Genomic DNA, 16,082 nt, shown 5'->3' with positions numbered 1-16,082 from the left:
GACTAGAAATATTACTTATATTCCACCTCCACAGGTTGCAAGAGGAAAGGAGCAGTAAATACTTAATGAGTACATTACCGTTTGCCAGCTGACAGTAAGGAATGCTTGGCATTAAAAGGTATGCAGAACGTTAATGCAATAATAGTGGAGTAAATCGACCAAGGACAATCAATGGTTACCTACAGGGGGAGGGGCGGAAAAAAGGAAACAGTCAGAGGCATAAGAGTTTTCTTTTCTCCTTATTTTAAAACCAAAGATTTCTCAGTAAGTGCCTAGATCTAATGCATCCAGAGTGGGTGTGAGGAACAGGGTGGGTCAAACCAAGCCTGACAAAACAGTGCTCTCCTTTTCTTCTCAAAAGGAGTGAAATCTAGAAGAAACTTTTCTGTGGAAACTGATGGTGTGCAGTTCTGAAGACTACAGGTGTTGAAAATGGACAGAAAGGGGAATACAAGAAAGGATAGAGTGACAGAATCAGTAGCATCTTAATACTAAAAAAAAATGTCAGTATAAAATAAATTCTTAAGAACCCCACCCACCATACTTATAAACACCTATGTAATGTAATATACATATGTTACTGTACATATTACATATATTAAAAGCAATATTAAACTTACATTAAATATATTTGTTTCAGCTTTAAGCATCACGCTTAACTACAGAACTCCAACTTAACAGAACAGTGCCACTGCTTCCAACTCTAAAGCATGTACACTAAGCACCATTTTATATGCAGAAAATAACATCTTTTCGCAATGTTTTAATTCTAGTAAGAAGTATCAGCCTATAGCTACACATGTTCACCCCATTACTCACATGTAAGGATATAGGGCAGTGCTTTTCAATCAATTTTAGCAAGGCATAACCCTGTGAAAGGTGATGAATCCAAGTTCTTTTCACCATTAACTCAGTGGCATCTTTGCATTGCTCCTTCCATTCATCCCCTATAGCACGGATCACAAGGAAAACTGACCTCCAACTATAGAACATGGCAGCTTGAATCTGTGCTGTGCAGATGCTCTACAAGTAGAAGAAACATCCTTCCCATGGGTCACAAGGGAGGATATAATTTCACAGCACTTTTAAGGACACCATTCCAGCTTTCGAAAAGACAGGATTAGCCTTCATCCTAACAAATTGTGAGCACTATGATGCCAAAACTCTTACTAGGGCTAAGAAGTCAACCAGTTGGCCGTATATTAGCATGGCACACATTTGTGCTCACATACTCTTTGCATTTATAAACATTTGGTATGATTTTTGCATGTATAACCTTAAAGAGAAAAATCACTTCTATGTAACCAGCCTCTGCATCACAAGTGAGTGCATGTCCCTGTGATCAAACTGATCTCAGTGCCAAATGTCACCTTACTTTCTGGTCAACGGTCACCATGTGGCTGTCTGGTTTCTGCTTCTCTTTGCTTTTCCTGCAAGCTTCTTTATTTACAGTATTATCTCTCTCCACTGCAGGTTCTGGGGTTGATGGCAAATACATGACTTCTAGTTCAAACTCAATCACGTGATAGGCAGGAGTCACTGGCAAACTGATGCTCGTGATCTTCTCAGAAGATTGAATCCTTAATGATGATTCTGAGATCTTTTCTAGAATTGCATAGAACGGGAAAGAAAATGGTTTAAAACTTTTCATCCTTCCCCAATTTTCATTTTAATCTGTAGTTAAGTAAGAAATAGTCTGAAGAGCTAAAAGCATTAGAAAATAGGTTGGAACATATCCATCTGCTGGCAAGACCTCCATAGTTGCAAAATCAGCAACTAGCAGCCACATTACATAACTCCACATTAATCTCCTCAAATGAGCTATAATCTTCACATTTTAAATATCACTGCTGTTCACAATTTCTCACCAGCAATGATCTATCCACCTCAAAGACTGCAGGAAGCCAGCACATTCAGTGCAGTAGTCCCTTCCAGTATTCAAGAAAGCTCCAAAGAAAACAATATGGTACCAAGCTTTAAAGTAGACAAAGAGCTACTTTAATCTATCACCTGATACACATTGCAATTTTAACATTATCCTGTAGCTTCTTAGTCTCACAATTCCTTTCCACTTCAAATAAACTTATCGCACATTGGTATTTTTGATCAGTAATCATATATATTTGAAATACTACATATGGGACAGTGGTATAGGCTATTTTTATTACTCTCCAATTTTAGTCTATTAACACTCCTCTCCATTTATGTAAAACTACTGTACACTTGCAGCAACTGAGACAGAACCTGAGCACAGAAAAAAAGAAAAAAGTACCAAGTAGTCCAGCTGCTTGCTGAAAGTTCATTTTGCTATTTTATTAGAAATAAAGTTTAAGACCTTTCTTGCACTAAGTGCTAATTTGCAAGTCCCTAAATAGCTTCAGTTACTAAGGGCTACTGAAAAACACAGTACCAGTGTTTTCCAGTGTAATGACTACAGATTTACATCAGGGTTACTGAATTTTTGCATTGCTGAAGTACCAGTTTTGACTCCACCACTTACCCCTCGTGTTGGAATAGATGACTGCCTTGCTCTCGGGATGGTACAGAATAGGCATGGTATCCGCGTTACTGAGCTGCAAAGTATCTCCACTCTTCATGGTGTAATGGCCAGTAATCACTGTGAATTTCACCTTCTGGGGAATGCCAGCCAAAAGGCTATCTGAAGGAAAGAAGCAAAATTGATCATGTATTCCAACAGTCCCTTCGAGATGGTTACAATATGCTGCTAGGGCTTGCTTACAAGCAAACATTCCCAGGCAATTTCTCCTTAAAGTAACTTAAAAGGATGTTATGAACATGTTAGGCCATCCAAGGGTGAATTTCAGTCACTTAACTTGAAAGGACCTGGTTCTACAAGCTGATGGAGCTGAGCTGGGCTTAGCCTAGCAGGCTCTCACACTGTGCAGGGCACAGGACATTCTGTGCTGTTTCCAACAGCACAGTACTCAAAGAAAGGTACTGCCAAGCTTTAAGTTCTGCAGGCTGGGGACAGCTTTGTACTGCCGCCCCTGACACCAGTCACACCCCCAGGCTGTATTTGCACAGCTAGGATTATTAGAACACCAATATCCACATGGACTCTCAATGACCTGAATCATGACCATCAACATTCACACAGATTCTCAATCATGACCACCAGCTTCACAGGTGTAGCTAGTCAGATTTATTCCCCTCTTCCCTGTCTTTCCTCTACCTTGCAATGAGTGGGAGGGGGATGGTTCCATAGAATGCACATCAACCCATCTACCTAAAATTACAACCTGAAACATTATTAACTTCAGTTGATATGCTTTAACAAATGTCTAACAGTGCTGCACTGTCCACAAATGCAACAGATGCACATTTTGGGTTATCAACTCATGTGTGATGACTATTAAGCACCAAAGACACTGCAGTGTCACAAAAGTAGCCAATAAGCTCAGTCAGTTATGAATTTAAATATTCACTTCTCCTTTGTAGGAAGGCAATTCATGCCTGATATTTAAGCAGCACTACATCTTCAAACTTGAGCTAAACTCTGAAATTACTTGTTGAATATCACTGACAGTGTACTTCGCATATTATCTGAAAAATAAGAGCTTATTTTAAACTTCTAGCTCAATATTAAGAGCAAGGCAAAGCAATTCTGAATAAAATTCAAGGTGAAAAACATTTCACCTTCTCCTGTGCAAAAAGAAAGATTATGAATACAACTGCAGTGCAACAACTGCACCTACCAGTCATTGGTTCCACCTTGAGCTGGGGCTCCTGAGAATACACATCATACTGTGCAATGGGGTAAATGTGAAGAAGGACAAACTGTACTTTTCCCAGGGAAGTGCACAGTTGCCTGAGCGTGTACGTCCCAGGTTCTTTGGCCTTGGGAGAAAACATTTGAAAGGATTTTTCAATTTAGCAAGTACTTTTAAAACAAACCCCCTGCTGAAAGACAAGCAAGTTTCACAGGTCATTTCTATCAGATACTTTGTTTTAATTTATAAAGCAAACAATCATTCTGGGAATATGTGACAAGATTTTCCACCAAGGATCATCTTCTCCCCCATTTTAGATATAAGCTCTAGAGTGCTGCCTGCTTCAAGAACAAGTGTCAGGTTAACTCACACATACCGATAATCAAAGTAACCAATACATGAACTACCCTGACAAATTGCTGTTCCTTAGGTGGTTGCTTTCCTCCTTTACATGTCACACACATTAAAATAGAATTACATTTATTAGCTACCAAAATGATATTAAGCAAGCAGCAGCAAAGCACTTATCTGGCTGACATTCATAAAACAGCTAGAACATTTGCATCAGGCCTAGCCTTCAGCTCATAAGCCTGTTGAATTCATACACTTCTCCCCCAGTACCAATGCAAATGATTTCCAAAAGCACTACACATTTTACTTCAAACTCTATTAAGAGTTTATTCAGAGTCTAAAAGACTCTGATGAGTCTTTGAAGAGTCTAAAATGTCATTTTAGATGTTTTAGTTAGCAATATTATAAAAAGAAACACTGTAGCATTGTGTACAAGTATATTTATTCTTATTTCTATTTGTTCTTAGCTATTACTGCTGGGAATGGGCTGTGCTTTCTTTTTTTCCTTGGGCCACCTTATAAAGTATTGATCTGGGTAGAATTAAACGCAAAGAAAAGAATTAAATAGTCAGGAGAACAGCTGGAATGCACACGATTCAAACTTAACTCACAGTTATTTATAAGAAAGCACAACTGAAATTCAGCATTATGTGTTTTGAAATTATAGTCAGCAAGTATCAGTCCTTGAATGCCTTCTAAATGGACAGACACCAGTGAAGTCTTTCATACATGCATCATTTCAACATCAACATATGATGTATTGAAATACTAACCTGAAGAGCTTAAATAATACTTTATCATCATAGTAGAGCTTGAACACACACAATGAAATATTAGATTTGGAAGGTCACTATCACTTAGCATAAGTAAAGTTAATCAGCAGCCCAAGATCTACAGAAAGAATCAACTTTCCTCCGCATCTTAGGAGGGAGGTTATTCCTCTTCGTGAGGAGAGGATGCAATTAAGCATCGAAGTGAATCTCCTCCTCAAGACAGCTGCAACGGGCAGAGGCTCCCAAATGCACTTCTTACAGGGAGCGCCTCTCGTGCCTTCTGCCCTGCTGCTGGAGAACAGAAAGACAGATTGCCTCAACCTGCTGAAAATTCACCCAGCTTCCAACTACAAGTTCTACAGGGAGATGGAAACGAACAATAAAAAAAGGAAAAAGAAAAATCCCTGTAGGAAAACACTTAAAATATGCTAAGAAGCCTGAAAGAAACCTCCTGGCCAGCACTGTGAAGCTCTCAATTCTTGGTCATCAAAAGCAGACACGTAGAGTCTAATTTCTACATTTCATAAAAGGGAGCAAACCTAACACTAAAGCAATGAGAAAATGCTATAGCTAGAAGGCATATTATAACATGCACAACAAAAACAAGTAACTTGAGTGGCACAGTATGTTGTGTGTGTGTATATATATATATTTAAAATCAGTTTTATTTGTGGCAGTCAATAGTCATGTAGGTATTTTAAAGTAAGTTTTGGAATACTGCAAAAAGCTTTGGGAAGGACTGCAAATAGAGTTGCCAATACACAAACACCACTACACCACTGCAGGGGAAATTAAGACCTAGAGCAAAGGGGAAGCCACAGCAGGAACAGCATCAACAATGCTGTAAGGTAGAGCAATACAGATAACGTTTATCAGCACTATGTTCTTCTTCAGCAAGTGCTTTTAGCTCTTCTTTCACAAGCACTGCTCTGACACGATTATAAAAACATACCTGAGTTTTGAAAGTTATTTTATTGATCCCTGGTTCCAGTATTAAGTCATTACATTTTAACATGTGAGCTCCATCTTCTAGCGTCAGCCCTGAGGGCATATCCAGAGAAGTACTGCTCTCCTGCCTTCGCAGTAGCATGTGCACATTTTTGCAGATAATTCCTGTTGTGTTCAAAGAGTTATCAGAGGGACTTCGTTCATACATTTCATATAACTCCAGTGTTGGCAAGTTGTTCCTCGACAAAGGAAAGCCGGTAACCTCGCTTGGAAAGTTGATCACCCCATTGGAAGTTTTGTGCTTGGTGAGCCACTCGGCTGTTTTCCGGTAACTGTTTTTCTCAATGCTGAAGTGAACGTAGATGGCAATCTGATCCACTCGCACTGGGATGGGCATCTGGCTCAGCAACGTCAGCTCAATGGACAACTTCCCACCCACGTGGACAACAGCATTTGGAGGGTCAAAATGCAGAGTTTTTAACTGTGCAAAGGAGTGCATAGACAGTATAATCTTCTGACCTGAAAAGACAGAAACAGATTTCATTCTTCTCTATTGCTGCTAAACATCAGCGATTTTATTTTCTTAAAAAAGAAGCTTCAAAGCATTAACTCCTAAAATTAAATCAGATCAACAACTTCGAAATCTTTTCACAATAAATTCTTTCACATCAAATCAATACTTCACTATTTTAAGTTTTACATCGCATAGAAGCATGAGAAACTTATGATGCTAACAGCTTATTCTCAAGTCACCTACTAAAATTTTTATTAATACTTAGGCTATTAAAAGGAGTAGCTGCAAAGAGAGCTATGCAGAAGTTTAACATTTCACTGTAAGTGTTGAATCATAAGGTGACGAACTTTCCATATAAATTAACAGCAAATACAAGTTTATGAAACCAAGGAACTACCTAATGAAAGTAACAAACAGGTACCAGGAGCCATCATCAATACAAATTTGAATTATAATCCTGAGGACAAAATATTGCTGAAGCAGAGGGATGAATGAAAGGAAAAGGAGAGTTCTAAAAATAACAAGGTAGAGATTTAACATTGAGAAGAAATGGTATCATCGCAGGGCTGTCAGAGCCGTGCAGGAACAAAGGTAAGTTAGGAATTGAAAAGAGCAGAAGATAAATTGAGCCATCCAAGCAGAGAAACAGGTAAGGGAAGGAGAACAAAGGCTCTGTGGTATTCAGAATGGAACTGTTAATCACCCTTTTATCTTCCATTTATATCAAATAAATATTCACAAATATTTCAAGCATTTTATGAATGCTCTGGAGTTGACAGGAAAATAACCACATTGGTTCATAAGTTGTACATTAAGTAGTGAATCCAATCAGGAGAAAGATAACCACCATTTGGTCTACTTGCAGACCACAGCAGCTTAAACTTCACATATTAAGAGTCCGACCCACCTTGACTCTCTGCTTGCTGATTGGCAAAATCTAGTATTTCTTGGCAGAAGCGTTTGCGTTCATCTTCTGTTAGATGATTATCACTTGCTAAAAGGCTGCTCGTTTGAAGATAACTAACGAAGTTAAGCAAACGTGAGGTAGAAACACATACTTCAGAAATTTAACTGTAAATGAAACAGTTCAAGAATTGATTTTCTTATTTGTGATATAAGACTTGCTTTTATCATTCACAAAATTTTCTGTTAGGAAGGAAACAATAAAAGCTTTGCTATCACTTGAGAATACTGCAGTATCTTCACTTTTCAGTAAACTTTCTAAAATAAATCTTTGTAACACAAGCTTTCTTGTATATCAAAAAAGATTTCCAAGCATTGAAAATTCATTATTTGACAACAAATACACGCAGCATGTAAGTTAAAGTCCCATGAGATAACACAAAATGTAAAGTTAAGTAACTTCAGTATTTGATTACATTCTAATTTACCGGTGTGCCCTTTCAGTTTGCTGAGAATCTGCCAGCTGTTGCAGTACCATTTGCCATGATCAAGTCCTAAGGCATTCTTTATGCTCTTGAGTGCTGGGAATACGAACGCTCATTTAAGTACTTAGTTGAGACTACAAAGCTATTGGCTCAGCTTTTTTTGAAAAATATATACTGAAGCATAAAAATTTAGGAGTTTAGAATTTTTGTGTAAGTATTTTTAAAAGAGCAAGACATTTAAAATGCTGAAGTCTGATGTTTAAAAACAAAAACAAAAAAACTCCACACTCTTAATCATTTTCAGTTACAATAAAATCTCTAGCACTGTCCCTTAAAGGAGACTAAAACATGAGTTTACAGGCAAAGAAAAACCTACACTTTTTCTAACCAGAAGGACAACTAGAAAAGCTGAATTGTTCCTTGCAATCTTCACAAGAATTGTCATGCAGAAAGCATTCTCTATTAAACTGACCATCCCAAGCTGAAATGCCTAGGGGAATTTCATTTAAAGTCACAGTATCAAGAAAAGCAGCAACCTTAAACAACTCAAAAAATCTCCTATGCTCCCCTACACAAAACTAAGAAATATTTTTTTTTTTTTGAGTTTTGATTTCCCAGCATTGTATTTTAAAGGATACTTTTCTATTTGCCCAAGCTGTTTCTGGCATTCTGCTAATTGCTTTCTTGTATGCGTGACGAGTAACGCCCAGCCTTCAGCAAGGTAAGTTTTCAGCGCTCCCTGAAGATAGACCTCTGCCTTCTGGGGACTTTTCTTCCTCCTTAAAAAGGAAGAAATAAAAGTACAGAACACGTAGGAACATTTGCAGCCAAGATAACAAAAACAAGATAACAAAATCCAGTGAACCATTATGCTACTCATTTTGCTAGTAACAGGTCAACAACTTGGTCAATCTTGCTACAATTGGTGTAAATACACCATGCGAGTGAAAGATTTGATATAGAGCTGTAGCAAATTAAAATTTGAGGTGAGTCTGCCTCACACAAATACATTTTCAGGATACAGCCATCTCAAACACCTCTGACAGTTAACTAAATATGCTTACTCAACTACATTAAAGCAGGAAAATGCTTTAATAGAAGTGGCATTTTCTCACTGTCCAGCCACTCCTCCATGATAGTCCTTAAACTTAATCCTATCCTCTCAGACGTAAATTTAAGTTAACTTAGGAGGATCCTTTGTAGCTAGATCAGTGTTGCATAATGAGAAGGAGGCCCCAACAAAAGACCACCCCCAAAACATTCATTATTCTCAAGTTTGTTTTTAAAAAAAAAAAAAAATCAATGCAGCAAGATCTTTCAACTGAATCAACATGAAAATTAAAAACAGAAAATGTCTTTGGAAATGAACTTCCACGGTGGGCAAAATGCACAATTTTACAATCATAACCTCAAATAGGAATCTGAGTAGCCTCAAAAATAACATGTGTATCAAAAACTATGCATATATGTGCACGTATAAAATGACATGCTATAAAAGTCAGAAACCACATAAGAATAGCACCTTAACACAAATGCAAAGCTATCCCTCCCACTCTCTCCCCTCATTGCCCTTTTCTTCTCAGTAGAGGAAAGGAAGAAACCGCAAAACACAGGACACAAAGAGCACTAAATTATGGGGTGACATTTACAGTTTGATATAAAAGATTGCTGGTATTCTTGTTTTCTGGTGTTAAACAGGCTGAAACTTAGGACGCGTTACTGCAAAAATACTGTTAAAATTCCTTTAAAAATATGGCTCATTTTCCTCACAGTTTTTAGTCAAACTTTCCAAAGCTAATGCATTTAAAACATTTGAAAGATTTACTTACATATAAAACTCTGCCAAGTCCTTTCCAACAAGCTTAGCTGAGCGAATTCTTCCAATATTTGTGTACATTTCAATGGTGGCATGGGACAGATCCTGTTTACAAGAAAAGAAATAAGTGTAAGCTAGTTATGTAAGTTTAGCTGTTATGCAGTACAGCATTTCACACAGAAATCCCAAACCAGTAACCAAGTAATTGCAACCAAATGACCAGAATGAGTCGCTTCCTCTCCATTTCAACACACCCATCAACTTTTTATATATAGTTGTCGTCATCCAATATCTATACTGTAAATAGTAAAAGAAGCCTGCTAAAAGTGTCATGAGGCAACTCAGACCCACAAAAATAATTTAGCTGGTTTCAAATAACAAAACCTATTCTTGAATTCTCCTATTTCTCAGTGAGTGCATCTCATTACTCTACCGTTACACAAGAGAGCAGTGCTTCCTTTCTGGATACACTAATGTATCCTATCTAGCATATTGCTAGATTTTGTCCTGGAGAATCACAGTTAATGCTTCAAAAACAAACACAGAACATGGCACATGATTCTTCCACTAAGGCTACATGTAGTATTATTTTCCAACATACATGTCTCTAAGAGCAGTATGTGAAGATCAAATGAAATGTTAAGTACCAAGTTAGTTAGGTTAAACCCTTCCTCAAAGGTTTAAGGAATTTTCCTTGAACTTATGCAACTTGAACTTTCACTTCCATCTTGCTTAACTTGCTCTAAGCTTGAAAAAAGATATATAGCTCCTATTACAAGTTAGCAGTTTCAGATGCCAGTTCCATATACCTGAATAACCACATACCTCTAAGATTAAGGCACAGAGCCGGTGCACACACCTCAGTACGTTCTGTAAAATTGTCAAATCATCTACAAGATCAGACACCTAATGAAGTCTTCTTGGTGAAATAAAACCTTGAAATTTTTGCTTTCAACATTTGTAACAAGAATACTCAATCTCAAATGCAAACAGTCGCATCTGGAAATTTCTTTAGTTCCCTGCTTTCCTTCACTGAATACACAGATAAACTGTGTGCAATTTATGCTGCCACTAGGTAGGAACAGTCTTTGACAATGTAGCTGCTCTTTACTTATCTGAATTTGTTGCATAAGAATGCAGTTAGGAGCATTAACAGAAATAGGAATTTCAAAAGTAGCAAGCCCTGTAGACCTCACTTAAAATTCCTTAAGTTTTGGAAGATATTCATAGAATCACAGAATGCTGAAGGTTGGAAGGGACCTCTAGAGGTCATCTAGTCCAACTCCCCTGCACACGCAGGGTCACCTAGAGCACGTGGCACAGGACTGCGTCCAAGCGGGTTTTGAAGATCTCCAGAGAAGGAGACTCCACAACCTCTCTGGGCGGCCTGTTCCAGTGCTCTGTCACCCTCACTGTAAAAATATTTTTCCTTAAGTTCCTGTGGAACTTTTGATGCTTCAGTTTGTGGCCATTTCCTCTAGTTCTGTCAGTGGCCACCAGTGAAGAGAGGCCGCACCATCCTCCTCACTGCTTCCCTTGAGGTACTTATAGACACTGATCAGGTCCCCTCTCAGCCTTCTCTTCTCCAGGCTGAACTTAGAGATCTGTGGGTGCAGGTTTACACTGAACACATAAGAAGAGATGACAATTCCAAAATTCTTAGTTTTAGTTTACCCATTTATCCCGTTTCATTGAGAAATGAAGTGTAAAAATGAAATCTGATATTATTGGACCAAATTTTCTAATTTTTTTTGGTCTTCATAATTTTCAAAACAAGCACCAACTAATTTTCACATGTAAAAGTTTGCTCAATTTTTCTCCATGTTTTCACTAGGAAACATTAAGACGAGTAGAGCAATTTCTGAAAGTATCAGACAAAAAAGTCAACACACACACATATGTATTTAAAAAAGTATTATGACAGTCAGATTTAAAAATAACACACACACAAGCACTGCATCTTTTATAAAAAGAATCAGATCATTGCAATAACTCCACAGTAATGGAACTGCCTGGAACTCACACACAGTAACGTGCAACTTTCCATGGTCCATGGCAGCTCCAACCCTAATATCCACACACATCCCACAGCTCACAGAAGAAATTCAGCAGGAAAACCATGAACACTCATTGCAAAATGCAAGTATAAAACCTGTTTGAAAGGATGCTGGTTTAACACATCAATGTACTTCTGGGGATAATGTAAATAACGAATGAATTTTGCATCACCAAATATGGTAGCTTAAGCATAGTCTTTTTTAATAACTGAATATACATACCTAGAGATAGTAACCTCCAGCCCTGTTACAGTAAATATTACAGTAAAAGCAAAAATGTCAAACATGAGACTCAATATAGGGTTCCAGACAGACAACAATATAGGGTTCCAGACAGACAACAATACAGGGTTCCAGGGTTCAAGTCAAACTTGGTGCATTCAAACATTAAACAAGCAATAATTTTGATATCAAAATACAGATTTATACTTTTAACATGCTTTTCAGCTTTGGAAAATTTGGCCCTAAGGAATCTATAAAGTAAATATCCCCGAACTATACTTACTAAGTAGTGTTTTTCAAAAGCTTCTACAGATGATAAGGCCTCTTTAAGTTTCTTATAAGGGCTCTGTGAGGCATTGGCTTCAGACAAAAGGAGAACAAGAGGTGTCACAAATTCATTTCCGTTTTAATCTTCACAGACATTAAACAGTGCATTTCAACGGAACATGGTTAGTAAGACCAGATTTTTTTTTCCTGAAGTAATTTGCTCAATTTAAAAACCTATCATTCCAAATTTGTACCAATGCTTCTAAAAGAAAATAAGCCTGCACTTTAAACAAATATCCATAAAGCATTTTAATCCTGAATTAAAATTCATGTATCATTCTACCTTCAATAGCAGCCTGTAAAGCAAGACGTTAATTGCTCTACCTTGAGCAACTGAAAGTTTCTTCCCTTCAGAAATAGCTTTGCGAGTGACACAAAAGCCCAGAACTAGTAAATAAACTAGACTGTTCAGCCACTCATGTAATAACCACTTTGCAGTTCCAGTTGCAGGTTATCTATTTGCATCACATCAAGAATCCTCCAAATACTTTCCAAATAGTTTCAGTAATGTCTTCACTGCTTGTGTGAAAGCATTAAAACTAAGAAAAAGTACTGTTCAGGACTACTTACCTCAACATCAGCAAATTCAACATTACTGTAGAAAACATACTTGCAGTAATGTAGGCACACTCATAACTTGAAGTACTGCACACACATTCTCTCTTACGAGTTTTAGGGTTTTTTTGTTTTTGATTGCTTGCTTTTAAAGTTTCCAAGTATCCCTACATCCACAGAACTATTATCCCACCAAAGTATTTATATGGCAGGCACTTAAGACAATGTCAGTTATTACAAAGACAACATATATTCCTGGTAGTACCTGTTTCAGGGCGTTCTGCTCCCAACCCTGCTAACAGATCGACAGTTCTGTTAAGATCTTCCGAGTTGGGTCCCTTCTCTGATGCAAGTCCACACAAATAGCCCAGAGATTTTAGCTAAAATAGAAGACAGATGCTTGCTTTTGATGCTGTCAGGCTATGAAATAAACACAAAATTATCTTTTTCTGCCACACCATTCCTACTATATAAGATGTTTCCATGGGAAATGTCAAACTGCACTACTTATATAAAACATGTATTAAAAGTTGCTTCTTGGGAAGAAGGTGGAGAATCTTTCAAAAGTTATTGCAATGCTCATTCTAAAAGGATAGATTAATATTAAGAATTAAACTGCATACAACATAAGTTATTGAATTGAATTGAGCTTGAGCTATTCAGTAGTTACTACCACGGAAATATCTAGAAACTGCATCGTATTTCAGTACACAAGTTGGAAAACCATATAATCAGGATATACAAATAATTTCCAAAAGAATTGATAAACTTGCAAATTCACCTGGAGGATTGTATTCCAAACAAAAACCTCCTTGAAGTCGATGATCAGCACAGCTAACCATCAAGCTGTGTAAAGCACAGCTACCATTAACTCTTTCTGGACCACAGCCGGCGTGCTTTATATTGCAGATATGCTCTGCCTGAATGCAGAGCATTTCTGTCGGTCATTTCGACATAATTCAGTTATGATGGTAAAACTTTTCTTTCTAAATGAAAAGCTCTGTTTGCCATACTATGCTATCACCAACAATGCATTGGCCATTATCTTTAATTCTACCTAATTGTCACTATTTTATAAATTTCTTTCATTTACCGTTCCAATCATTCTCCTACCCATTATTCTTGTACTTTTTCCTATTACCTTCTGCTTCTCCCCTCCAGAGCTCTTCTAACAGATTTCCAACCCAGTGCAGAGCTTCTTTAGAAATACACAAGCAGCACACGAAGGAGCCGATGCCCCCATTAGTGCTTTAAACATTTTGCTTGCTTCCTTTATTCTAACCTTTAGGGAGTCTCTCCTTCCCCTCTTTCTAAGAGGACTATTTCTATTCCTTCGTAATATTTAAGTTAAGGACTTCCAATGCTCAGCAGAATATTCTGAAGTTTACTGAAATTTAAACACATTATGATTAAACTATTTAGAAATATATTCTATAGGACATGCAAACTAGAGGATGAATTCATACTATCTCTCTTCAAATAAATCCACCAAGACCACAGCACACTATTGCAGTAGTTTCTGGAGCTTCTTGTCATCTATTTTTCAACAGCTGGAAGTAATAGCAGCTTTAGGCACTAAATAACTCACAGAGATGGAGTAAGCATAACTTGAAAGCATGTTTATATAATTGGGAAGGGGCTTAAACTGAGAACAGCACTTGACAGCTTTCAGTAAAGACTTTTTCATAGGTTATACTAAGGGGCAGCAAATAGTGGGGGAAAAAAGTCATTACTTATTTGCTGCTTCTACAAGCAAGCAAGGCTAACATCTTCAGTAAAGCTCGATGTCTACTACTGCCATAATAAGCGAACTATGTATTTCTTTCTATCCATCACTCCTCTAAAAAGCTGAGCGCACTCCAGTAATTGCCAGGCCTTGTCTGCTTGTACACAAACAGAACATAAATCTGGATGTCTCACCTGGAATAGAGTGAAGGTAAAATACTAAAACTGTGTTAGAATTTCTTTAAAAATATAAAATCTGTTCCACAGAAAGAAGCGGTATTTCAAAATTACAATGGTACAATTGCAATGTATCATTTGCTCACCTTCTCAGTAGCATAGCTCCATAAACCGACTGTGTGGGAAACATTTGCATCTATTTGAGCCCTGTCACAGCAGCCTTCTATTCTTTGCAAGACTTCCAGACAACTCAAAAATACCCAGCAATCCAGTGCTCCAGGAGGAACAGAGACCTGAAGATGAACAGGTAACATTAAGTGGGAAAAAAATATTAGTCACATCAGAAAGTATTTCAGCAAAATACTTTTCTTGATACAACATAACAGAGCCACTTAGACCAGTTTATTCTAAGACTATGCAAAAATAGGCTAACTATTCACTCACTAAATATACATAAATTAGTATATAAAGAAAGACTAAGCAACAAAACAGAAATCATACTAATTAGATTTAATACACTCACCAGGAGGAAAGTGAAGGAAGAGTGAACTAATAGATACAAACTAGTACCAAGAAAGTTTCCAAAAATAATCCTACAGAAAGCAAAGTTGGAAAAAGAAATCTACAGCTATAAGGCTTTCATAAGGATACGTCTGACCTAAAACAAAAATCAAAAATATGCTATGAAGCAGATAAAAAGAATGAAATAAAGACCAAGATGGGGTTATCAGATGGGCCATAATGGGAAAAGGGAGGAGAGTAACACAAGAATATTCCAAGAAACATGATAAAGATCAGTGTACCTGAAAGTCTGGAACACAATCAGAATAATGATGTGAAAATTTTGTTCATAGACAACACGAAAAAGATCGGGGAAGACTATGAAAGTCTTGAAACTCATAAACACACATGTACATAAATATATTTATATGAACTATTATTAGGGGAATTTCAAGTCTATTTTAGAATACATGGAGATGCCACTTAAAAAGGCAACATATCTGAAGTAGGTTTTCTGTTTTTAAACGCAGAATGTTAATGTATAATACAATAAAACCATATAAATAATAGAATATATTGCAGTGACTCACTTCTAACAGCTTGAGTTCTTGCACACAGTTGTGAAGGAGCGCCAGCGCTCGCTGGGAAACCTCCCAGGGTTTCTGCAGAAAGATCAGCAACGTGCACTGGCGAGAAAAGAGGTAACTACGCAAGTCCAGTAGAGTAGCTTCTTGGTTCTGAATTAGCTCTCTCTTCTCCATATCTATTGGTTTGCGGAGAATTAATCCATTCCAGCTCCTCACTGGCTGGCAAAAAAAAGTCAGCCAATTTGCACCATCTAAGTAAACAAAGTTAACATCCAAGAATCAATTACTGCTTTAAATCGAAGCCTCTTTCCTCTCCCCTCAGAGGGAGAAAGCTGGATTGCTCTTTCTTAAAGTCACTTATTTATATAAAGTGAGTAATAAGCTTAGTGACTTGACAAAACACCACAAAC

The 16,082-nt window shown here is 37.4% G+C and overlaps 1 protein-coding gene across 1 annotated transcript in view; it reads right to left on the bottom strand.

Moving 5' to 3' along the window:
- Window positions 1-16,082, bottom strand: part of TRAPPC10 (trafficking protein particle complex subunit 10) — a 36,464-nt gene that overhangs the window by 5,012 nt on the left and 15,370 nt on the right. The window contains exons 7-18 of the mRNA XM_088530650.1: window positions 15,676-15,923; window positions 14,731-14,877; window positions 12,948-13,062; window positions 12,084-12,160; window positions 9,535-9,626; window positions 8,344-8,484; window positions 7,225-7,337; window positions 5,808-6,322; window positions 3,717-3,858; window positions 2,501-2,659; window positions 1,376-1,605; window positions 79-179 (exon numbers count right to left, since the gene is read on the bottom strand). Coding sequence (XP_088386776.1) covers window positions 79-179; window positions 1,376-1,605; window positions 2,501-2,659; window positions 3,717-3,858; window positions 5,808-6,322; window positions 7,225-7,337; window positions 8,344-8,484; window positions 9,535-9,626; window positions 12,084-12,160; window positions 12,948-13,062; window positions 14,731-14,877; window positions 15,676-15,923 — 2,080 coding nt within the window. The remainder of the gene's footprint in view (window positions 1-78; window positions 180-1,375; window positions 1,606-2,500; window positions 2,660-3,716; window positions 3,859-5,807; window positions 6,323-7,224; window positions 7,338-8,343; window positions 8,485-9,534; window positions 9,627-12,083; window positions 12,161-12,947; window positions 13,063-14,730; window positions 14,878-15,675; window positions 15,924-16,082) is intronic.

This window comes from Tinamus guttatus, unplaced genomic scaffold (assembly GCF_059628265.1).
Source record: "Tinamus guttatus ecotype Peru unplaced genomic scaffold, ASM5962826v1 Tinamus_guttatus_pri_ptg000384l, whole genome shotgun sequence".
NCBI lineage: Eukaryota > Metazoa > Chordata > Aves > Tinamiformes > Tinamidae > Tinamus > Tinamus guttatus.
The sequence above is the reverse complement of the archived record's forward strand: the minus strand, read 5'-3'. Positions and strand labels throughout refer to the sequence as shown.